Raw genomic sequence first — 22,317 nt, 5'->3', positions numbered from 1 at the left:
GCTAGATAGGGTCTGTGTTCGCTTCCGGAAGTAAGGTTTTCCGGCCATACCCCGCAACCTCGTAAGCAACGATGAAATTCGGCATGTTGAAGCTCGGAGAAGGCCTCCTCAGGGGCTAACCTCTCTTGGAAAGCCTCGATCGTAGGTTTTTTGATTCACAAGACAACGGGTTTGGCATTTTTGGGGATCTCATTCACCACAGGAGATCTTCTATAGACGGCTTCGGCCGTATCGAGGATGTGTGGCTGCGGTAGAAACAGCCACCCTTACCCGACGACGTAAGCCAATGATGCGTAGGCCCTTCCAAGGTCGACATCAACAGCATGTCTTTAACTGTCATTGTATACAGTACCTATAGTAGGTGCATGGTCATCATATAGGGGGAAGGCTTGTCATGTTCAGGTGGACCCCTTCCCCGTTGCCGATCCTGACCATCGCACCCCGGGTTTTGCTGCAGATACATCGTTGAGTATAGTACGAGTTTTCCGGGGCGCAAAAAGGACCCAGCTTGGCGTGGAATCCGGAATTCTTGTAAACGCGAACGTTTAGGGTGAGAATAGGGAACGCTCACGAGTATAAGTATGACGGACCGCTATATCCCAAATTCGATGAGCCATTTCTTTCTCATATCGCCCCTTGCGGACTCCTCATCTAGCACTGCGTTTTCGTGCCTCAGCTCGTCTACAATATGGAAGCCGTCAGTGAGCTGAAGCAGATCCCCTCGGAGATCGAGGTCAAGACTGCAGAAGAACCAGCTTTTACACCGGACCCGAAAATGGAGAAGCAAGTTCTGCGCAGGCTTGATGCGCTTGTCTTGCCTATCATTGCCATGATGTATCTCCTATCGTTCCTCGATCGGTCAAATATTGGAAATGCCAGAGTGGCTGGTCTTCAGAAAGATCTTCAAATGTCAGACTGGGCATTCCATGTAGGTGAGTAATTTTCCCTTCTCCGAGTTAGAGTCCAGTGTTCAGAAGCGAAGCTAATGCAGGTATCTTTGATAGCTGTCACCGTGACCTATGTCCCATACATTTGCGCTGAAATCCCCTCAAACCTTCTAATTGCAAAAGTCGGGGCAAGGCGACTTATCCCAGGCTTGTGCATATCTTGGGGCCTTGTTACCACACTCCAATGCTTAGTCCAAAGTTTTGGGGGGCTTGTTGCCTGTCGATTTTTCTTGGGCTTGTGCGAAGGTGGTCTGATCCCTGGTATCATGGTCTACCTCGCTTCTTTCTATCGACGTCATGAGCTTCAGCTTCGCGTTTGCATCTTCTTCGGATTTTCCGCCCTTGCTGGAGCATTCTCAGGCCTTCTGGCGGCCGCTATTGTGAATCTCCATGGAGTAGGTGGCATGGAAGGATGGCGTTGGATATTTCTTCTGGAAGGTTGGATTTTTCATTCTAATGTCACCATATCACAAGCTAAGGTTATGGTATTTAGGGCTCTTCACCGTCGTTTTCGGCATTGTGGCATTATTCTTGATACCCAACAATCCACGTCAGGTCCTCTCCTTCAAAGAACATCATGCCAAATACTGCGAGAAAAGACTCAAGGCCGATGTCATCAGCAATGAGGTTGAGTCGACCAAGTTCAATTTGCAGAACTTCCTCTCTGCCTTCACCTCCTTACATATCTGGGCTCTTGTCCTCCTCCAGACGGCAGGAGGCATGTTATTCTTCGGCCTCGCTTATTTCATGCCCAGCATTGTGGCTACCCTGGCGAGGTCATTCACAGACACCCCCACCGTTGTTCAAATCCAATTGCTGACGGTTCCTCCATTCGTTTTCGGATTCGTGGGATCTGTGGTGGTAGCAATTGTCTCAGACAAATATCAAGCTCGGGGCTATACAGCCCTTGTGATGCAGCTCTTCTCGATCGTCGGCTTCGCAGTGTTCTTGGGCACCTCTCCTACCCGTGGTCGAGTCAGATATGCGGCGATTAATCTGTTGATCTTCGGCACCTACAGCGCGGCACCATCAATCCTAGTGTGGCCCCCAAATAACGTGGCTCCATACACAAAGCGGGCTACTGCGATTGCAATGACCTTCATCGGCACCAATCTTGGAGGACTGGCGTCTTCTTGGATTTACCCAAGCTCCAGTGCTCCCGCATTCAGGCTCGGAAGCATACTCAACCTTACTTCCGCCTGCGTCTTGTGGTTTACAGTTGCCTTCCTCACTTATTACTTCAAGCACGAGAATACACTCAAGGTCAAGAATCGCGAGCAGCTGTTGAGAGGATTGGAGGATAAGACAATGCATGAGCAATATGAGATCTTGGGAGACAGACATCCTGATTTCAAATATACGCCCTGAGGAGGATAGCGCAGCTTTTGGCTTGGGGCACACTTACGGAAGTTATCAGTCGAACGCCAGAGGACAAACCTGTCCATATCTAGGGAGTGCGAGTCGGCACTTACGTAGCTTCATCAACACGAAAGCAACGTTGACTTTGTCAGTCCTTGCGTCAAACGAGACGTTGTTGGGGCACAAGGTTGAAGATGAATTAGAAGACTCCTTCTCGTTTATTTCACGGATGTGAATGACTTCGTGATCGCCTTGTTTGCGGTTGTGACGACTTTTGGAGGCAAGCCAAAGATGGTTGTCAGGAGAACTCCAGCCTTGCCAACAAGGCTCGATCATGATCACGTGATATCAGGAGCCAAGGTTGCCTGCCAACATGTGATGCTTCAACATGATCGTAAATCTCCTCTTTACATGCCTTTAGGCGATACCTACCCTCATAGACACTCTCGGGAGCTCTCATTCAGGTCTTAGTATGCAAGGCGAATAGTGAAGGTGATGACACCCTGTTGGGGTGTCATGTATACGTACAGTGAGGGTAATAGCAAACCCGATGCGACGAATGAGAGTGGTGCGACTCGAGGAGCTACACGTGATCAAGACTAAGATCACATGTTTTCGTCTTCGATCCGCCAAGACTGAGCCTAACTCACGGATACTTTCGTCATATGCCGATAGCAATAATAAATATCGCCAGAATCTATGCTATTAAGTCGCCAATACCGCATATACTGAGACCCCCTCAAGAGGGTCTCGTAAAATTCTTTCGCTTGTGTGAGAACATGCGCTCTCATTAAACCGGGACATCCTCATATCTCTTCCTCTGCGAACACGCCTCTCTCGCTCAAGACGAGGCTCCACGTGGCCTTGTCGCGCTCTGATGTTGGCCGTCTGCTCTTCGCGCCTCCCGGGAGCCATATTATAGATCTTGATTCTGTAACACAGCATGTATCATCTTGCACGCTCCTTGTATCTCTATGCCACCAGCAAACCAGGTAAGTGATAGATTCTGCCTGTCAGACATCTCCGTTGGTCCGCCTCAGCCTGACCGCTTACGGCTTGCGCCTAACAGAATACTCGATAATCCTGCTCGGCCTCGATAACGCTGGCAAAACCACCCTTTTATCCCAGATCAAAGCCCTCTTCAACACCCTTGTCGACCCCGCGGGACAGACTGGAGATGCCGCGCCATCGGACACGGCTGGAAACACGGTCCCCACTGTGGGACAAAATGTCGCGACAATAGACCTGCCAGACATGTATCTTAAAATCTGGGACGTCGGTGGTCAGATGAGCCTGCGCAGGCTGTGGACCAGCTACTACAAGAGTGCGCATGCCATAGTGTTTGTGGTTGATAGCACAGACTTGGGCAATGGAGATCTTGACGAGGCTCCCCGGACGCCTGGCTGGCATGGCAGGAGAAAAAGTTTCATTGGGAATGGAGGTAGTGGCACCGGTCCAGATGAAGAGCCTCAGACCCCATGGACTCCTATGACGCCTGTAACTCCCGGACTCTTGTTGGCGGGTTTGCCTCAGGGCCGTTTGGACGAGTGTCGAGCGGTATTGGAAAGCGTGCTCGGGAGCGAAGACACCGCAGGAATCCCTATCTTGGTCCTAGCAAATAAACAGGATCGCGAAGACTCACTAGAAGTGGTGAGAATCAAAGAAGGGTTTGTGAGAAAAGTCTTTGAGGGCGAAAAGGGTGTCATGGTGCGGGACAGTCGTGTGTTGCCTGTCAGCGCTCTTCGTGGTACTGGTGTGAAGGAAGCGGTTGAATGGGTCAAGAGTCGGGTGGTCTGGAACAAAGAAAGTCGACCTCCGATCATGCGTTGAGGTTGATGACACGGACACTATGCAAACAGGTATTTGTCTATGGTCCTAGGCTTTCATTGCTTCGACTCAATGATCGCCGCACACACACCGTCTTCACAATCGTCCAGAAATTATTAGATAAGGACTATAAAGATCATTTTCAGCGAAGACAATTGCAAACAAGAATCGGTTCCTAAACATTTTGAATCATGAGTCCACATTTGAACCGAGGATGCTTCACTGCTGAGACAAGTTTTGGCAAAGGTTTTTATCTGTAAGTTTAGGTTATTGTTCAGCTGTAAAGTAGTCTCTACTTGAATTTTCGATGCATCGGACTTTGGGTCCGAAGGCTGAGTTGTTAATTCATGTTACGTTATTGTCAACTCTTTATTCAAGCACAAGAGGTTATAGCAGCATCACTATCATATGAATCGAAAGGCACAGGCTTGGAATTGTGGAGTAATTGATTTGTTTGACAATGCTGTTGCAGTAGAGGGGAAACTCTAGGCGTCCTGGCGTCGCATCTTTAGGCTGGTTGTTGAAGATGCGTTGTGGTTGATGGAAATACCTAATTAGTCCATAATTGATTGCTGAGTGGCCTAAGTGGCCTTGGATCCCCGTGGACCTGTTGTCAGTTGACTGAGGTAGAGTTTCAACCTTGTTGGTGGACGGACACCGACAAGTGGTAACAAGGATTCGTAGGGGTAGATCTCGGACCAGTACCAGCGTCAATTCCAATAATGATGCATCTCGCGAAGTGGTGTTTTGTGGACTCTTTGGTCAGTTTGTCGAACTAGAATGGTAGGGCAGGCGGATGCAGGCACAAAGCTGGATGAGTATCTAACCAGAAATGGTAAGACGTGGCCATCAACCAAGCCTTCCGTGTCTTCGAGTCGAGGCAATACGCGTGACTGACAAGTTTGGCTGACCAGGACTGTGGCTGGCCTCGCGTGCCTTGTTGGCGTCAGAAGAAGGCAACAAAGACGCGATTCCCCGGTCTGACAAAATACTTCAAGGGGCTCCTTGGCATTGTGCTAAACGACACTCAGCGTTGCTGTGATTGGTCTACCAATAGTGACATAGCATGCTCGCCGCTCGCCCTGCCCTCCACTATCGTCTTTTCGTCTACAGTTTGCAAGGACGAAGCAATGTGACCAGCGTGTGATTGGTCTCTGACCGCGCTGCCCCTGTCTGGCGCCTCCCGGTTCCCTTGCTCTCTTCCCCTTCGGGCCCCTAAACCCTCACTCCCTTGTCCCCTTCACTTTTTGTTTGACGAGGGCGTCTTTGTCCCTCACCACTCCAACTTCTGCAGAGCCAGAAAGCCTGTGCCTCAGCAATCTCGCCGGTTCAGGACAGAAGCCTTCGCTCTCCGTCTCCGCCTCCGTACCAGTGACACTGGCCTTTCACCACTCGCAACGCAACCGCAACCAAAAATTCCTTCCCACGTCCAAGCCAGAGCCTTCCATCATGATCCGGCCACGCAATTCAGGTTCTCTTCAGACTGTCTCATCCCCTTCTGCCACCACAATCTCTTCAACCTCACCACCTCATCATAAGCTTCACTTCCTTTCACCCACCATGACACAACACTGCCTTTACACATTCACATCACCAAAACCTCCACCTTGACGCCTTCCAGTCAGATTTTGTGCTCTACAATAATTGTCACACTCTCAGTCAGACTTTACCAAACCCTCCAACCACTCCCCACCGACCTAGACAAAGAATCAGCCTCTTTGCCACGGCAGCTTCCTAGCCAACAAACTTTTCCACCTCTGACCTTGTCTTTGTTTAAGTGCAACAACACCACATTTCTGATCTCTACTATTCCTCCACCACGCTGTCCTTGACCACACCCTTGCCATTGTCACCATCATTCGTCAACACATACCCATATCCTGCCAACATGCCTGTCTCATCAGCCTCCAACACGAGGTCGCCGTCAGCCTCGACTTCTCGTGCAGAAAAGAATAAAAAGTTGTCACAAGTGGTGGTGCTAAAGGTGCCACGGGCCTTTCTCAAGACTCTTGAGCCGCCTTCAACACAGGACGAAGAACAACAGTCTACTCAATCGGTGGCTTCCTCGCCTGCTCCTGTGGTCGAAGACACCTCTTCACCAAAACCTCTGGACACGAATGACAATCCATCCGAGTCTAATGCAACCCCAGCTCCTACCAATGGCGATGCAAACTCAACGGACTCGTCCAAAAAACGAAAGGGCCCCGGTTCTGGCTTGAAGCGAAGCCTAGGCTCAACATTCGACGTGAATGGCACTCCTAAACCTAGAGGCAAACCGGGCCCCAAGAAGAAACCTCGCCTGTAAGCACTTCTACCACTTTGACGTCTCGTTACGAGCCACGGTTACTGACTTTTCTAGTGAGGATGGTACGATTGATCATGGCTCCAATAAGCCAGTCCCGGCAATGGGTGCAGGTATCACCGGCCATAAATTAGGCCCCAAAGCCAACCAGGGTGCTATCAATGCTGGACTCCGTGCCCTTGACCGATCGGGGAAGCCTTGTCGCAAATGGCAGAAGAGACCTTTCCAGCTGAAGAGCTTCACTGGAATTGTCTGGGATGTTCCGTCCTGGCATGGCAATGACCGTCTCAGCCAGGTCAACGGCGATGAATCCAGCGATACTCGGGAAATATCACAACAAAGCAGCAGCGATCTAAAACCAAATGAAAGTGACACTGCCATGGAGAGCAATGTTGGTGATCAAGCGGATCCAATGATCATGTCGACACCAGCAGCAAGCTCACCTCCCCCAATACCCCAATCCACAACTGCCATCACTGCACAAGGCTGATGCTCCTCAGTCTCCCCTTGGGCTGCTGTGGCAACATCAACCTTGAAGGTGATTTCTCCAGTCTCATCGATTTTTGACCGCAAAGCGAGCGGCATACACACGGGACATGTACGAGTTGAACAGGCCTTTCTCAGATCTCGGTATTTAGCGCGGCGTTTTAGTCTTTACCCCTCGTCAGGCTTTGGGTCTTGCATGGGAGCCATGGTATGACCAAAGAACAAAAAGTGGCAACTACGACACCAGACCAAAGCATATCAGATGGTGCATTTTGAACGGTAGTCGAGGCCGAATTCGCACTCAGGAAATACTCCTTCAGGTGCTGGCTGGGATAAAAAGTGCATGGTGACTAGAAACTGTGTACAGATATCATCCACTTCGATGGGCATGATTAATAGATACTTTGCTTGTCATCAGCAGGAATGAAATGATTTCTCGATCAACTTTTGAAAAGAGGAAAAAGCTTGTAGGCTTTGAGGGTTCGAGTATTTCCTTTGAGTATGCGACGTTGGAAGACATGGTTTCAGGCTTTCAGTCTTTATGCCTATTCGCACTTAATAATTAATGCATTAAGCGATTTGGGGGCGTCCTCTCACCCGAAGCCATCCTCGGCTTCTGTGCCCCTTTGGGCTGCAATATAGGCAGTCTCACCCATCAGACTTCAGTACTTCAACCCCTCTACTCCAAGACGTCTCTAACTCTATCAACTCATCAAGTACACCCAGTCGTGGCTATCAGCACATTAATCTAGCCGAAGGGTGGCACATACAATTACTCCTAAGTTGCTCCGTACTGCTCAAGCCCATGGAGGCACCCAGTACCACCCACACCACATATGGCCGGCATGGAACTTAAGGTACTTTTAGTCAGTGACTACCTAGCATAGTTCCTTAGGTACTCCATACTCCCCAGTACAGCCGGTACTGCGCTCCGCCCCAGCAGCCAACAGCCAACGACACTCACATTACATCCGACAACCATTTCCTCGTGATAACAACTCACCAACCTCCACTCTCACAACCCCGTCCACCTCACTTCCTCCCTACCGTCTCTCCTAGACAGTCTGTCTAGTTGTCTCACTGCGACAGCAATTGCCTACCCTTCTGTCATCTTCCACCTTCTTGACCATGGTCATACGAATGGCCTGGCTGACCAACACTGAGCCTTGAGAAGCGTCCTCCGTCACGACTACATCCTCCTCTTGTACGGCAGGAATCATTCTGTCGATCTCTTCTAACGTTCTATTTGCTCTGCAGTCGCCTTCCGATCAAATCCACCAGCCCAAATCCCCTCTTCGCTTCTTTAGACGACACCGACCATGACCGATGGCTCCGGCCCATCTGGCGGTGGTAGATCCTCATCATTCGGTGGTAACGTCCCTCGACGACTCTCATATGCCTCAGTAGCGTCCGGCGCACACCCACATCAATTCCATCTCCCGCCTGGCCGTTCAGGTGTCCTTGCTCATCTTGTCAGCTCCTCCGCAACCAACTCGTCCCTCCCTTCTTATCAAACCATCGATCCCCGCCCTCGACGACCCTCTGGCAACGATTCCGACCCGTTGCTTGCTACCAGTCTCCACAAGCCTACCTCACTACCTGCATATTCCAGGAAGTTTGCAAATATCCCCAGCCCATCATCTGGCAACATGCCTTCCAACTCGTTTTTCATCCCCTCATATCTGCGCCACTCCCGTTATGTCGCCCGCCTAGAATCCGCACACAAGGCCAGACTGAAGAGAGAACGAGAACTACCTTCGGCGAGCACTTCTGCGATCGGTTCGCTCTCCACCAGTGCTGGTAATACCAATGTGCATCGCATGGCTCCGTCACATCGGGGGATGACCTACGATATCATCGAGAGTAATCCGCCAAAGGACGAAGATGAATTACTCCCTCTACCTTCCAGATGGAACGAACAGGACAAGTACCCAGGCTTGGATATCGATCACCGTGGTATGACATTGAAGTATAACGGATCTGCGAGCAAGGCCGACATCGAAGCAGCTTCAGTGCGCGCCGACTTCCCCATGTCGCCTGCGTGCGGCATTTACTATTTCGAGGTCTTACTGGGTTACAAAACTAAGGATTGTGCGGTTGCAGTGGGCTTCTCTACCGCAGAAGCATCGCTTGAGCGACTTCCAGGGTGGGAGTCCTCCTCCTGGGGCTATCATGGCGATGATGGGAAAATGTTCTTTGGCGAGCAATCGGGACGAACCTATGGCCCGACATTTGGCCACAATGATGTCGTTGGCTGTGGGATCAATTTCAATACAGGTCAGGCCTTTTTTACCCTGAATGGCCAAGACCTTGGGATCTGTTTTCGAGATCTCAAGAAAGATGTCCGATATTATCCCACAGTGGGTATGAAGAAGAATTCGGGCTCCTCGGTGACGGCCAATTTTGGTCGACAGCGTCATGTTTTTGACATTGACGAAAGGATGGACACAGAGAGAGAGACTGTAATGCGTGAGGTTTCAAAGGCCAAGACGTCGCAACTCCGACCTCCTCGAGACGAAAGCAGTCTGATCCAAGAGCTCGTCGCTCAGTTTCTGGCCCATGATGGCTACGTAGAGACGGCAAAAGCTTTTGCCGAAGAAATCCGACGAGAAAAAGGTTTTCTTGACAACGCTCTACCATTGACTGCCCCAACGGTACCCGAAACGGACGACACTGATGCCGTTTATCGTCAGAGTAAGTCTCCCCTCCCACATCTTCTCAAGCGCGATTGACCATTGTAGAAATTCGACGAGCCATCCTGTCAGGTGATATCAACCAGGCACTCGAAGTCACGCAGACAAATTTCCCCAGTGTTTTAGTCGACAACCCAGATATTGTGTTTCGATTGAAATGCCGAAAGTGGGTTGAGATGATCAGTAAGACGACTGAGATCAACCAGGGCGCCGAAGCGGGAGATGGACATACTGCAAGCAACGGGCACGGAAAAGCGACAGCAGCAGCCGCAGACGATGAATTCGTTCAAGACATGGAGCTTGACGAGCATGGTGGAGGATCACAGACCAATGGCAGTGCTACAAAGACCGAGGCCGAGCCCGAGAACTTTGTCGAATACGACCAGCTCATTACCGAAGCCATGCTTTATGGCCAAGAATTGCAGCGCGAGTATCGCGATGAGGACGGCGAATATGCACGAACTCTGCAAGAGATCTTTAGCCTGGTGGCGTACAACGACCCCAAAGGAAGTGTCCACGGACACCTTTTGGATCCAGTTGGTCGCACCATTGTGGCCGAGGAACTGAATTCTGCGATTCTAGGTAAGTTAATGACACCTGGTTTGATGTGTGATATTGGATACTGATTCATGGCAACAGTGTCATTAGGACGATCTCCATCTGCTGCTTTGGAGAATGCATGGAAACAAGCCGAGGTCTTGATTGATGGGTTGAGTCAAGATGGCGGTCCAGCTGCCTTTATCAATTTACAACCCAACCCAAACTAAGTCAGCAGATCAAATCTGTGGCTTGTGGTGTCGTTTTCTAACAGAGGTGATGGTGATGGATCTGGCCCATGGCCTGGCCTTTATCGATATTGGATGCATAAGCCTGGATCACCAAGACGGATGGTGAGATGATGGATCAATATCGTCATGGATGACTGACTGCATGAACCAGTCGTATAGCAATAGTAATGGCGGACTGATGTGATATACTATACTCTGTTCATGGTGTGCATGTAAGTAAACAAGCTGCATAGTCGAATGGGCCAGGTTGGAGAGGGGTGGTCTCTCACTCTGGTCCTTTCACCCGCGGGGAATTTGGACGGTACAGTTTGGTGAATTTGGGTCTTGGAGATGAGAACGACTTGACTCAAGACCCGAGTTCATGGCCAAGTCAGGCACGACGACTGACAAGGTGGAGGTCTGGAAGGAATCACAACTGGAAGCTTGTAGAAGCGGAGCAAATGGGCTTTCCATCAAGAGAGGGTTGGACTGTGGTGCGATACCATCCATGAGGACTGGCGTTTGGATGCAATTGGACATGGAGATGGAGATAAGGGGTGTGGCTCGAGCATGGAGGTGTCTTTTTGGATGCATTGATTTATTTGTATTGATCCATGTCTGTCGAATCAGGTATCCTTCCAGTGACTTTTTGGGTACGTGGAGTAGCGTATAGGTGGATGGGTATAATACTAAGTAGGACACTCACAGGGAGAGAAGCCATGATTACCGAGTTTTTACTTATGGTGACAGTGTGCAGCTCTTCACAACACAGCACAACTCTTTGTATACACATATATCGAGGTAGTATAGTATACGAATCCACAAGCAGAGTTGCAACAAAATACCAACTCCGCATATGCCTAATTAGGTTATTCAGAGATTCTCCGTGATTATATACCTATGCCAATGCCAATGCCCATTCCCTCGCCATGCAATGCCATACCATGCAATAATATACATTTCATACCAAAACCATAAACCAGATTCCAACATTTCCCATGTGTCATGTCCGTCCAATATGATACAATGCCATGATCGACACAAGTCCTCCAAACTGTTATGGCCCTGAAGAGATAGAACCTCCCTTACATGTGAGAAGGGGTGATAATAGCACAAGGCTCATTCACGGTCTGAAATCTCTTTAATATCACGGCCAGACTCACTCGGAAATTGGGTCGACTCACTCTGTGGTCTCAGTACTGGGGGCACTCGTGGTGGTTGTAGTGGTTTCAGGCTCGATGGTGGTAGTTGTAGTGGTGGTGGTGGTGGGAACGGGAGGTGTTGTGGTAGTTGAGAGAGTGGTGGGCTCAGTTGTGGTGGTGGTGGAAGAGGAGGAAGAAGAAGATGAAGAAGTGGGGAGTAGAGTGGTGGAAGTGCTGGTGGAGGTGGACGAAGTCGAGGAACTAGAGTCCGAGGTGGAGGTGGAACTGGTTTGATGAGGGTGAGGCTTTTTAGTCCAAGTTGCGGTAGTAGTAGTAGAAGTTGATGTAGAAGGAACCGACTTGGTCGTCGAGGTGGTCACGCTGCGGGTGGTTGTAGTAGTGGTGGTTGTGGAGGCAGTAGTAGGTTTGGGTGGAGGAGTTGGCTTGTTAGGGATTGCAATAGTCACCACGTATCCCCAGACATCAACGTAGGTGATGGTCTGGCACTTGTGGCATTCGTTTGGTGGATAGTAGACTCCTCCGCCAGGGCCTCCTGATGGAGCCGGTTTAGTGACGGTGACAGTGACGGTCTTGGTGGGAGCAGGCGGGCAACTGGTGATTGGGGCCGGAGGAGGCGGCGGAACCTTGATGGTGGTCTTTGTGGTTGGGACGGGAGGTGGTGGCGGTGGTCGTGGGTAATGTGTTGTGACTGGATAGCATGTGGTTGTGGTGTGATATTCCGTGGTCAGCCAAGTGGAGTAGAATGTCTTTGGACCATGAGTGGAAATCACCGACGAGCATGGCACGAACCGAGTTCGAGTGATCCATTCGGTGGTGGTGAAGGTAGTCCAGATCTCGGTGGGCTTGGCTGTTGTTGACGAGACAGATGTACTTGTTGTCTTGGTGGTAGGCTTTGTCGTTGGCTTTATAGTTGTGGAGGAAGAAGACGTGGACGAAGGCCAGTTCCATGTGTGTCGGTGAGAGGTTGTTGTTGATGGGAGGCTGGTAGAGTCTGTGGTTGTAGTGCTTGCTGTAGTTGTAGTACACGAGGTGGTGTATAGAGAAGTAGTGGAGATTGACGATGAAGTAGATGATTCTGATGTTGTTGACTCGGACGTGGTAGATGTGGTACACGAAGTTGTAGTTCCATTGGTATAGTGTTGGCCAGTAGGCATTGCCAGAGTGGTGCCTGCCAGGGCAGCAAGAAGCAAAGGTAATGACTTGTGCATTTTGATTAGGAACAAACGAATGAGATGTGAGTTGTAGGAAGATTCAGATGAGTCAAGCGAGTGTTGGGAGATTGGGTAGCGAACGTGCTTGAGAGATCAATCAAGATGAGATTGTGAAGAACGAGTGGCTGTTTAATGTCTTTGTTTTGTATGATGGCTATAGCAACAAGACGAAGCTTACCGGTGGATGAAGGCCGAATTACTTATACTGCCTACCTACCTGTATGAGTCTTGATCGAGTGGCGAGCTCGAGAAGAAGGATAAAAGAAGAATAGAACTGAGACATTGCTCAGCGTGACCAGTGAGACATTGACAGGCATGGGTTATCGGAGATGATGGGTAGTAATGGGACAATACGAGGAGAGTGACGATGATGGTGATGAGGGCTTATGGCGGAGAAGCCGGTAGAAGAGAAGTAGCGACGGCGAAGTGGTGGTAGTGGTTGTATTGGTGATTGTATTGGTGGTGAGTGGTAAGTGGTGTGTGTCTTTGTGTGGGTGGGTAGAGGTGTCATCGCAGCCTTAGGTGGCCCGCCTCGGCCTGGTGCAGTTCTGATGCTGCTGCTCCTCCTTCACGAGGCTACCAAAGAAAAGGCTCAGTTACTTCTTATGTGCACTTGACCACATCCAGGCAGAAGCTTGGCCCCCTCGGCCTATTCAGGGCTGCAGGTGACAGCCTTGGGCATCTGGGGCTCTCCGCGGACCTTCGCCGAACGGTCTCCGGGCACTGCTTAATAGGCGTGGTCATGGGTGTGCCACTGCATCCACAGCCCTATTTTTGGAGTCCTGATATCTCCATCTACCCATTTTGCGTGGTGTGAGTTTCCCTTATGAGAACACTTTATGCCTATAGAGGCACTTTACAATCATTCTTCTTTTTCACTATTGACTTTTCGAGGGCCTCGTAGATCCGTCATCGCCAATTGACTCGGGTTTTCAGGCACAGCGCGTGACCTCATCAATGGTCGCCAACAATAATAATGATTACAATGGACCTACCATCTCCACATTTGACAATCTGATGGTTTATTGATAATAATAGCTACATCAACATGTGCTCACCTTCTTATTTACCCTCGTCACACCATTTCTTATATTCTGCTGGTTGCCTAGATTTCATCTTGACGTCTGGTGTCCACGCCACCTTGTCCTCCAACCTTGTCCTCCTCTGCCATTTTGTATGGAGTCATCTTCACCAGGCTGTGCCCAGACTCTGATCCTTTTCAGTAATTACTACTGACCAATCCCGCCACTGGCCATGCAACCATATCTACTGGTCTCATCTTTTCCGCGGGTAGCTGCCGTGACTTGAACCGTGTACTATTAAGGTCAGCAGTATGAAACTCCACATGTCTTGATAGGAATATAGGAATGGCGAATGTCCTGATACTACTCACCAGATGCAACTTATGCCAACATGACTAATCGCAGCCGAGGTTAGCTTGTGCCTTTCTTAGTTGACCCGACAAAAGAATAAGGCGATGTTGCGATGACACGCAGGCGCAGGCGGCGCAGAGTTCTGATCTGCAGCCATGACTGCCAATGATGATAATGCATGTGTAACTTCCACGAATCCATTCCATTCTCGTGGGAATTGCTACGCGAGTAGTCGCGCAATTATGACTAATTGGGAAGGAAGGATCCTGCCTGCCGTCTGGGCCGAGGGGCTAAAAAGATGGTCCACCTTCCACATTCTACAACCTCCAGAATCACGTGGCCGCCAAACACGTGCTGGGAAACGCTCGATGGCTTCAATCTCTGCCTAGAATTCTCCATTTGCCTCATTTCTCTCTCGTCTTTCTTCATTCTGTCCACTGTCAAGACTCAAGACTCTTAAATGTGGAAAATCAATCATCAATGCCAGCCTGGGCGTGCGTTTCTATCACATCCAGATCTACTTGTCATGGAGTACACATTACTCGTCTGATGAGCCATGCCCCCTGGTCCACGGCCGAGGGGCCTGCACCGAGACCATAGGTAAGCCTGTTCCGTCAACTAAGCGGCTGACCGCCCCTCGTCTTAGCCTGGCACACCTACTCCGTACCTAGGTGGTCAGCAGTTGGATCGAAATTCCCCGTTTCTAAACTCGATGCTCAAGCGAACAGCTACCGTTGCTTTCACCTTGTGATCCTTGCCCAGACCTCCCTTTCCCCTCGCTGCCCTCCCAATCGTATTGGGCTAATAAGGCCTCGGGCCTCAACCAAGCCCACCCCCAACTCGCAATCCGCACCTCTGCACAACTCACAAACCAGCCTGCATCATGTCTCTCGCCCTTTTCCATTCCTCGCCAGACGGCTACAGGTGCCCATGCTAATACTGTTGCCGATTCTGAATGTAATGCGGCCCGCTGACTCAATAGCCCTTGGGCAAGTCTACAAGTCCTTCCCCTCGTGCCCGGCTGTCGCCGTGTCTCCATTGTCAATATCCCAGTTGACCACCGTACCTAACCTCGACAACCTTTCCTGTACCAGCACCCCACCACCTCCAGTTCTTGACATAACCATCCACAATACTAATCATAAATTCACAATTGCTTTGAGACCACCCAGTCTCCAGGCAGGTCCCTGCATCGCCAAGGGCCTGTGCCTGTACTCTCTCGCTCAGTTATGCCCTCGGACCCGCAAAAGAATGTCGTCTTTTTGATCCAACCGCCTGGCCCATATATTGAAAAGGCTGACAGACTCTCACGACGTGCCATTATCAATCGCCAGATTGCCATTCACCGCCATGTCCATTCATCTAAACGCAAGGTATGGCCGCCCTTTCCTACTCTACCTCATCCTTGAGTTCATCTCTGTCTAACACCTGAACCTCCAAGGCCTCCAAGGACAGCTCCACTTCCCCAGAATCTGTCCCCTCCAGTTCGGGAGATGCCGAGGTGACTGAGTTGGCCATTCGTAAACGTCGCCCGGCAGCCGACCGCAAACGACGAGGCAATGCACGAAAGCAACCAGACCGTGCAGAGGATGAACCATGGGACGATGCCGTCCCTCTGGAGACCATTCGGTCGACGTCGCAATCCACCCCGCAATCATCCCAGGACACTTCCTTGCTCCCCCTGTCGACAGTGGGCAATTCTCTCTTTGTCATGGACGAATCCAAAAGTCGAATCTTTTCCTACTATGTCCGCTACTGGATGCCAACCCCCGATGAAGTCCCCTTTGCGTGTCAGATTGCGGGATTCACTCCCGTCTGGCCTGGCGATCAGACCTTGTCCATCGGCCTTCTTTCGGAAGCCTTGCAATCAGACAGCATGGTGTCCATCTATTCTCTGCTAACGGTGTGTGCAAGGCGCATGCGAGTCATTAATGGTGTCCAGGGCGGCTTGGACCTCCCCGAAAGCTATGCAGCAAAAGCCATCAGCAGTCTTCTCGAGGTCATCAAGGAAAAGGGTCACTTAACACAGCGATTGATCCTCGACATTTCATATCTCGTACTCTCTGAGGTATATGTTAAAATGCACAAGAAGCCCGAGGTGTATGGTCAGATGCTCAAGGATCTCATCATCCACTTTGGCGGAATACAGAACATCAGCGGCTTCACGGCTTTCGCATGTATGGGCTGGGACAATTTGATCTCCTCCACCACGCTAGTCCTGCCAGCCCTAGATCCCTTTCGGAGTCCTGAGCTATTTCCCTCAGTCATGGTCGCCTCCACAATAAGTCAAGCCGAACTGATGCAGCAGATCTACTGCCAGATCCAAAATCTGGAACCGCGGGCGAAAAGCATGGCCATGACCTCCAATGCCTTCTCAAACGTTATCACCGCCTTGCAGATCTTCCCCGAACATGTCCAAACCTGTATCAGGCTTCTTGCTCGAAATTCGAGTCCCAAGATCTTCCGCGTCTTGACCGTGCCCTTCCTTTACGACAAAGACATCGCCTATGGTTCGCAAGAAGATGCCGCCGTTGCCAAGCTCGACGTCGACATGATGTTTGTCAAGACACATTCCTACTTGGTCTGGCTGTGGTATAGCGCGCTAGGCACTCTGGGATATGAACCAGATGTCGCCCAAGAATTGTACCCCCCGCCCTACGAGGTGAGCCAGCTGGACATCGTGCGGCTCACCCTCGACAACATCCTTTCCAGCCTTGAGCGCACCAACTGGCATGCCCACTACCCTCTCGTTCTGTGGATCGCCTCCGTTTTAGCCCTGGTCAACGACGGCAAGCCCGATTACATGTACTGGACCAATCTTATGGTCAAGACAGCCACTCGACTCGGCGTTGCGACTGTCAACGATCTCGACATGGTGCTCGTGGGGCATCCTTCCCTACAGCTCGTCTCCAAGCACATGCGAGTCACCGCATGGGACATACTGGCGCAACACTACGCACAGGCGCCGTCATCGTCATCATCAGCCCGGGGGCCTGATACAGGCTGAACGACAATGTTCGATGGACAGATTCAGTGCAAGGTGAACAATGCCACCGGAACAGGTGCACGCCGAAGCGGACTGAACGTGAAGGAGGATCAATTGATCAATTTCAACAATAATGTACTATGACGAATGCTACTCTATCAAATTAAGGCTTTACGCTCACCAATGCCCATTTCGCCACCTCTTCATAAAAGCAGTCTAGTTCTTGGCGCCATGGACAGCGACGCGCTCGTCGATGGGCTTGAATGTCTTCTCGCCTGGCTGACCAGCGGGTTTGCCAAAGACCAGCTGAGCCTTGAGGCTCCACTTGGGGTCGACGTTATATGTGGAAGCAATTTGCTGATCGATCAGAGGGTTATAATGCTGCAAGTTGGCACCAAGTCCCTCGGCTTCAAGTGCGGTCCACACTACACAAGTCAGTATCGCGATACGAGCCGTCACAGGCATGGAAAGGGTAACCACTTACAGATATACTGGTGCATGGCGCTGGTATGCTCGCTCCATTGAGGGAACTTGTCGGCGTACAGAGGGAAGGTTTCCTGGAGCTTGGCGACATCGGCTGGGTCCTCGTAGAAGAGAACAGTACCATAGCCAGCCTTGAAACCGTTCAGTCGCTGCTCAGATGCAGCCCACGCCTCGGCTGGTGCAACAGCCTTGACGGCCGGCTTGACAATTTCTTCCCAGAGTTTGGTGTGTTCGTCACCCAGCAGAACGACGACGCGTGCGGATTGAGAGTTGAAGGATGAGGGGGTGTGCTTGACGGTATCCTGAACCAATTCGATGATCTTGGAGTCGGGGATTGTGGATTCGTGGGAGAGTTGATAATAGGTGCGACGGGCCTTGACGGCATCGAAAAAGCTAGAGGAAGACATGGTGGGAGATGATGTGTTGAACAAGCGCACTATGATGGGAGTGGTGCAAGATTGGAACTTGGACTGGGAAGAGGAGGACGAAGAGTTGAGAGGAAGGAGGGGATGTGATTGCGTAAAAGAAGAGGTTCGAAAGGAAGGAGCACAAGAGACGCGGTAGGTTAAGTATCTTCTGGCGGCAGGAGCTGCTGCAGTTACACGCATCTTGTCTAAAATTCTAGCCACTGTCGGTTCTGGAAGGATCGCTTGGATTTCAGATGCCGCGGCGGTGGGTTCGTGGATGGCAACGGTGGTGAGATGGGTGCGGTATAAGGACTTTCCAGACACATCGGAACTCCGAATTGGCCGTTACATGTTGGAGAGAATAAAGTGAAAGTGTGATTGGATGGGCAGAGCGTTGAGAGGGGCCAGTCCAACTCGACTCGTCAAAGCCACCAGCCTGGAGGAATTCCGCGCTTTGTCAGTCAATATCTGAGTGGTGCATGCGGGCACAATATTATCGCACTCGACCTCGAAAATTGTGTAAGCATTGCGTCAGACTGTGCGCAGGTACCCTTTGCGGGCTTTGGCCCTAGTGGCCCCTGTAGCCCCTCGGCCCCACATTCTCAAATTTTGTCCAAGAAGGACGACAAGCTCGGCAAAGTGGCAGAGGGGACAGTACGCCCTCGGTTTTCTTGAGGGGTGTATGCGGCCTCCTGTCCTTAGTAATGAATGCATAATTATAAGTACTATTCTAGAGACGCCATTGTACGTGTACACTGTGTGTAATGTCACTTGAAAGCGAGAAGCTATCGGACGAGAGAAGCAAAACGCCAAAGCCTGGATCCACGTCGACCCCGCCTACCAGAACCCTGACTCGATACGAGGGGAGCTTTTCTCTGTGAGCCCGCATGCTCATCGTCACTATCAACGTCCACCACCACGGCAATTGTCATCATCATTGTTGATTTATACCGAGTCTCTGCATAACATCATTAAACCCACAATTGACATCAATTCTCACATCCTACGCTTCTTTGCATTGCTGACCGGTATCACCGTCTAGACCGTGTAGCCCACATCTTTGTCTCGTATCTATCTGCCGTTTTCTGACTTCCTATTTCCGCGCCCCGCCCAATAGTGATGTTACTCTTTACGACAGCAATTGCACCACAGTATCAATTGACTGACTGACTGACTGACACCTGAACATCTGGAAAACCACTAGGGCACACAGTGATTTGTCACTGTCCCGTATTCAGAATCACCACCATTCAACTAGACTAGATTGCATTGGGATTGGGATGATTGAGGGGGTGGATGGGATCAAGACAGGTTAGCCCACCACTTCCATCGGAGCATAATTCCTTGTAAGGACCAGGTTCCTCAATTGGCATGCATATTCATACCAAGTCACGATGGACGACCTCATTTCCAGGTACATATGTATAATGATGTGAAATTATGATGAGGTGAGCGAACACGAGATTATGCTTCGTACGATAAGCAGAAAAGCACTCATCCGCTCGCTTTACTTACACTGTACACGGTACACTGTACCTGCCTCGTTTTGTATCACCACACACGTGCAATCAAATATCAATAACCAATCAACGTCCAACGTCCAACTACACGATCTCACAAGACAGTCAAGTAAAGAAGTCACGGTGACAAGTTCAACAAACATCCAGTCAAACGCTGCCACTGCATATGTAAAATGGATCCTATTTAATCAAACCAGGAAAAGAGATCCATGATTGGAATTCAAGAAGTGAAATTTCGGGCATCGAGCCCTCGTCTATCCTGCTTGCTAACTTTCAAAGTTAATTCTATCCATCTATCAAAAAGAGAAGGATGGAAGAGAAGAGAAGAGAAGTGAAGAGAAAAAAAAAAGGTGGGAAACAACATGAGATATCAATTCATCTGTCCCGCTATCAAACCCCAATGGCGCGCGGTCGTGACAGGTCGATAGGATCGTCTCTCAGTCAATATCCAATGAAAATCGTGACGCGTCGTCAATTGCCAGCCCCAAGTCCTGTCTCCCGTTGGGAATTCCGTGTCCCTCCCCCCCTCCCCTCCGTGGCAGTCACACAAGTTCCATGCGAAACTAATAATTCAGCGTGACCTTGTACATGTTCATCTTTGTGTTGGGGCCCATGGAGAAGTAGAAGGATTTGTGAGAGCCGTCGGGGGAGAATTCAGGGTGGGCATGAATGCCGTATTTTCCCTGGACGGAAGAACCGCTGGCGAGACTGTACTCGTCACTCCAGGGTCCATAGGGGGTGTCGGAGGTATAGAACTTGACAAAGTCCATGAAGATGTTGCACATGAGCACGTACTTGTGCAGGTAGTTGTTGTAGAAGGCGGATCCGTAGTGGTCGCAGCCGAGTTTCTGGTTCTTGGCCAGGCTGGTGGCGCCGAACGAGTTGCTGCTCTTTGATGGGATGCCAGGCACCCAGGAGTCCGTGGATCCGAACTGGAGAAACTCGTACTTGGACTGATCGAACACATCGTCCGATGCACGCACCCGTCCTACCATGACTGTTGACGGTCCGCCATCCGAGTAGATGTAGATGTAGTTTTCCGCACGCAGCACAGCGATCAGACCCAGTGCAATCTTGTCGGGTCCTGTCAGTAGAGGACCAATTCGCGTCGCGATCGGCTTATCCTCGCCTAGAGTGATGACCGCCACGGCGTTGCCTCGATCTTCGTGTCCGTTGTTAGGTGCGCCACGGAAGATCTGCCATGCAAAGGCCACGCCGTGTGTGTCGTTGATCGGAGCCACGTTGGACGTGTCCATGCCCCAGAACTGGTAGGGTGGGCCGAACTTTTGGTCTCCATGCCAAGGCTTGAGGAAGTCGTTCTCTTGCACATATTTGACTCCCGTCGCGTCGATCGTCATCACATCTCCCGTGCCGTAGAAGGCCGGTCCCATCGAGAATCCGCAAGTCAGCACGTCCGGGTTACATCCTATGTCGCCGCAGTTCCAAATGATCTTGTCACCGAGCTTACTGCTCCGACACTTGTCCCCGACTACGTCCTTTCCTGCAAGTCCTCCGTTGAACTTGATGTCACCCACGTACTCCATCGACCACTTGGACCCTTTGTCGAGCTTCCATTGTTCCGGCGACGGAAGGCTGCCTGTGGGAAGGTTATCATTGGGTGGTGGCGCAACTGGCGAAGATGTCGGCGTCGGCGTTGATGTCGGTGTTGATGTCGGTGTTGATGTCGGAGCGGCTTTCGTGGGGGCGCTGGATGATGGAACGGGTTGAGTCACCGCATATGATTGAGAGATTTGAGGCGAAAGTTCCGAGGCAGGGACTCCCCATTCGGGTTGTCTGGTGTTAGTCTCGGATGACGGGGTTGTGTCGGCGGTAGCGGTTTCCGAGGCCGGCACCCCCCAGTATGGTCCGAACCTGATAGCATTGACTTGAGGAGAAACCTGGGGTTGATCACAAGGTTCAGTGGGTAGATCGGGGGGGCCGAATGGTTGACAGAAGGGAGGACGAGTGAAAGGAGGGCGGAAGGGAGGTCGCGGTGGTGCCGTTTCATCACATACCTTTGTTACCGTGACGGCGTCGGTTTTGCGAGGTACGGTGGTCCATGAGCCATCAGTCAGCATGCAGCGGACCACACCGGCTTCATCGTAGCAGTAGTCGGGTACGCCGTTGCCGTCGAGGTCATATCGTCTGACTAGTGGAGCTGCAGTGACTGTGGCGATGGAGATGGAGATGGCGAGCAATCTCCAAAAAGACGAACGCATAATGAGTGACTGTGGAAAGGAGTGGACGAGTCGAAGGACTAGCCTTCGCCAGTTAAGCAAAAGGAGCGACAAAGAAACAAAGGACGAGGCGTGGAGGACAAAATGCTCATGTCGACGACGGGGCTGCAGTCTTTATGAGTTGAGTCTAGTATTCTTAGAATGGGGAGCGGATCAAGGCGTTGCCGTTCTTTGCCAGGCTGACCACTCTACGGTCAACGGCCAAGGGGGGAGGGGAGGAGAGGAGAGGGGGGAGGAAAGGAACGTGGCTGACAGGCATGAAAGCCGTCAAGCCCAGCAGCCCTTACCTTGGAGATGACGAGAGTTTGCGACGGACAGCGGTTGGACTCTTGATCGAGGGCTACAGGAAGGTCATGATTCAAGAGAGCCACCTGCAGCCGTATTGTCATCTGAACTGGTTGCTCGCAGAGGTCAGCAAGTTTCTTTGTTTCATCATGGCGTTGGTGACAAGCGGGACAAAGGGTTCGCAGATGTTGTTGATGGTGGACGAGGCCCTGAAGGATGAAGGATGAGTGGCTGTCGAGCTCTGTGGTCCTGGGCGCCAGAGTTGACCGGA

General features: G+C 50.9%; 9 protein-coding genes across 9 annotated transcripts; 5 read left to right on the top strand and 4 right to left on the bottom strand.

Annotated features, from left to right (window-relative positions):
* Positions 1–688: 688 nt before the first annotated feature.
* Positions 689–2,315, top strand: PV10_03426 (uncharacterized protein; the record flags this gene model as incomplete). Its single annotated transcript, XM_016367876.1, has 3 exons — positions 689–932; positions 1,005–1,385; positions 1,441–2,315. 3 exons carry the CDS (start codon positions 689–691, stop codon positions 2,313–2,315), a joined length of 1,500 nt encoding a protein of 499 aa, XP_016227394.1.
* Positions 2,316–3,015: 700 nt separating this feature from the next.
* PV10_03425 (uncharacterized protein) lies at positions 3,016–4,322 on the top strand. Its single transcript, XM_016367875.1, has 2 exons — positions 3,016–3,298; positions 3,376–4,322. The coding sequence occupies exons 1-2, from the start codon at positions 3,250–3,252 to the stop codon at positions 4,134–4,136; spliced, it is 810 nt and encodes a 269-aa protein (XP_016227393.1). The 5' UTR covers positions 3,016–3,249; the 3' UTR covers positions 4,137–4,322.
* A 1,067-nt stretch (positions 4,323–5,389) lies between these two features.
* On the top strand, positions 5,390–7,476 carry PV10_03424 (uncharacterized protein). The gene is made up of 2 exons (XM_016367874.1): positions 5,390–6,434; positions 6,493–7,476. The coding sequence occupies exons 1-2, from the start codon at positions 6,022–6,024 to the stop codon at positions 6,923–6,925; spliced, it is 846 nt and encodes a 281-aa protein (XP_016227392.1). The 5' UTR covers positions 5,390–6,021; the 3' UTR covers positions 6,926–7,476.
* A 133-nt stretch (positions 7,477–7,609) lies between these two features.
* Positions 7,610–11,193, top strand: PV10_03423 (uncharacterized protein). Its single transcript, XM_016367873.1, has 3 exons — positions 7,610–9,615; positions 9,663–10,196; positions 10,254–11,193. The coding sequence occupies exons 1-3, from the start codon at positions 8,241–8,243 to the stop codon at positions 10,379–10,381; spliced, it is 2,037 nt and encodes a 678-aa protein (XP_016227391.1). The 5' UTR covers positions 7,610–8,240; the 3' UTR covers positions 10,382–11,193.
* PV10_03422 (uncharacterized protein) lies at positions 8,839–13,328 on the bottom strand. The gene is made up of 2 exons (XM_016367872.1): positions 11,566–13,328; positions 8,839–11,511 (listed from the first exon to the last, which is right to left on the bottom strand). The coding sequence occupies exons 1-2, from the start codon at positions 12,750–12,752 to the stop codon at positions 11,505–11,507; spliced, it is 1,194 nt and encodes a 397-aa protein (XP_016227390.1). The 5' UTR covers positions 12,753–13,328; the 3' UTR covers positions 8,839–11,504.
* A 1,284-nt stretch (positions 13,329–14,612) lies between these two features.
* Positions 14,613–15,262, bottom strand: PV10_03421 (uncharacterized protein). The gene has a single exon (XM_016367871.1). It carries the CDS (start codon positions 15,165–15,167, stop codon positions 14,832–14,834), a length of 336 nt encoding a protein of 111 aa, XP_016227389.1. The 5' UTR covers positions 15,168–15,262; the 3' UTR covers positions 14,613–14,831.
* Positions 14,896–18,738, top strand: PV10_03419 (uncharacterized protein). Its single transcript, XM_016367869.1, has 2 exons — positions 14,896–15,501; positions 15,570–18,738. Exons 1-2 carry the CDS (start codon positions 15,358–15,360, stop codon positions 17,133–17,135), a joined length of 1,710 nt encoding a protein of 569 aa, XP_016227387.1. The 5' UTR covers positions 14,896–15,357; the 3' UTR covers positions 17,136–18,738.
* PV10_03420 (uncharacterized protein) lies at positions 17,215–18,432 on the bottom strand. Its single transcript, XM_016367870.1, has 2 exons — positions 17,599–18,432; positions 17,215–17,539 (listed from the first exon to the last, which is right to left on the bottom strand). Exons 1-2 carry the CDS (start codon positions 18,203–18,205, stop codon positions 17,331–17,333), a joined length of 816 nt encoding a protein of 271 aa, XP_016227388.1. The 5' UTR covers positions 18,206–18,432; the 3' UTR covers positions 17,215–17,330.
* A 1,321-nt stretch (positions 18,739–20,059) lies between the features above and the next one.
* PV10_03418 (uncharacterized protein) lies at positions 20,060–21,814 on the bottom strand. The gene is made up of 2 exons (XM_016367868.1): positions 21,540–21,814; positions 20,060–21,422 (listed from the first exon to the last, which is right to left on the bottom strand). Exons 1-2 carry the CDS (start codon positions 21,741–21,743, stop codon positions 20,088–20,090), a joined length of 1,539 nt encoding a protein of 512 aa, XP_016227386.1. The 5' UTR covers positions 21,744–21,814; the 3' UTR covers positions 20,060–20,087.
* Between the last annotated feature and the right edge of the window lie 503 nt (positions 21,815–22,317).

The sequence above is a fragment of the Exophiala mesophila genome (assembly GCF_000836275.1).
Source record: "Exophiala mesophila strain CBS 40295 unplaced genomic scaffold supercont1.2, whole genome shotgun sequence".
NCBI classification, from domain to species: Eukaryota; Fungi; Ascomycota; class Eurotiomycetes; order Chaetothyriales; family Herpotrichiellaceae; genus Exophiala; species Exophiala mesophila.
Note: the sequence above shows the minus strand (reverse complement) of the source record. Positions and strands in the feature narration are given on the sequence as shown.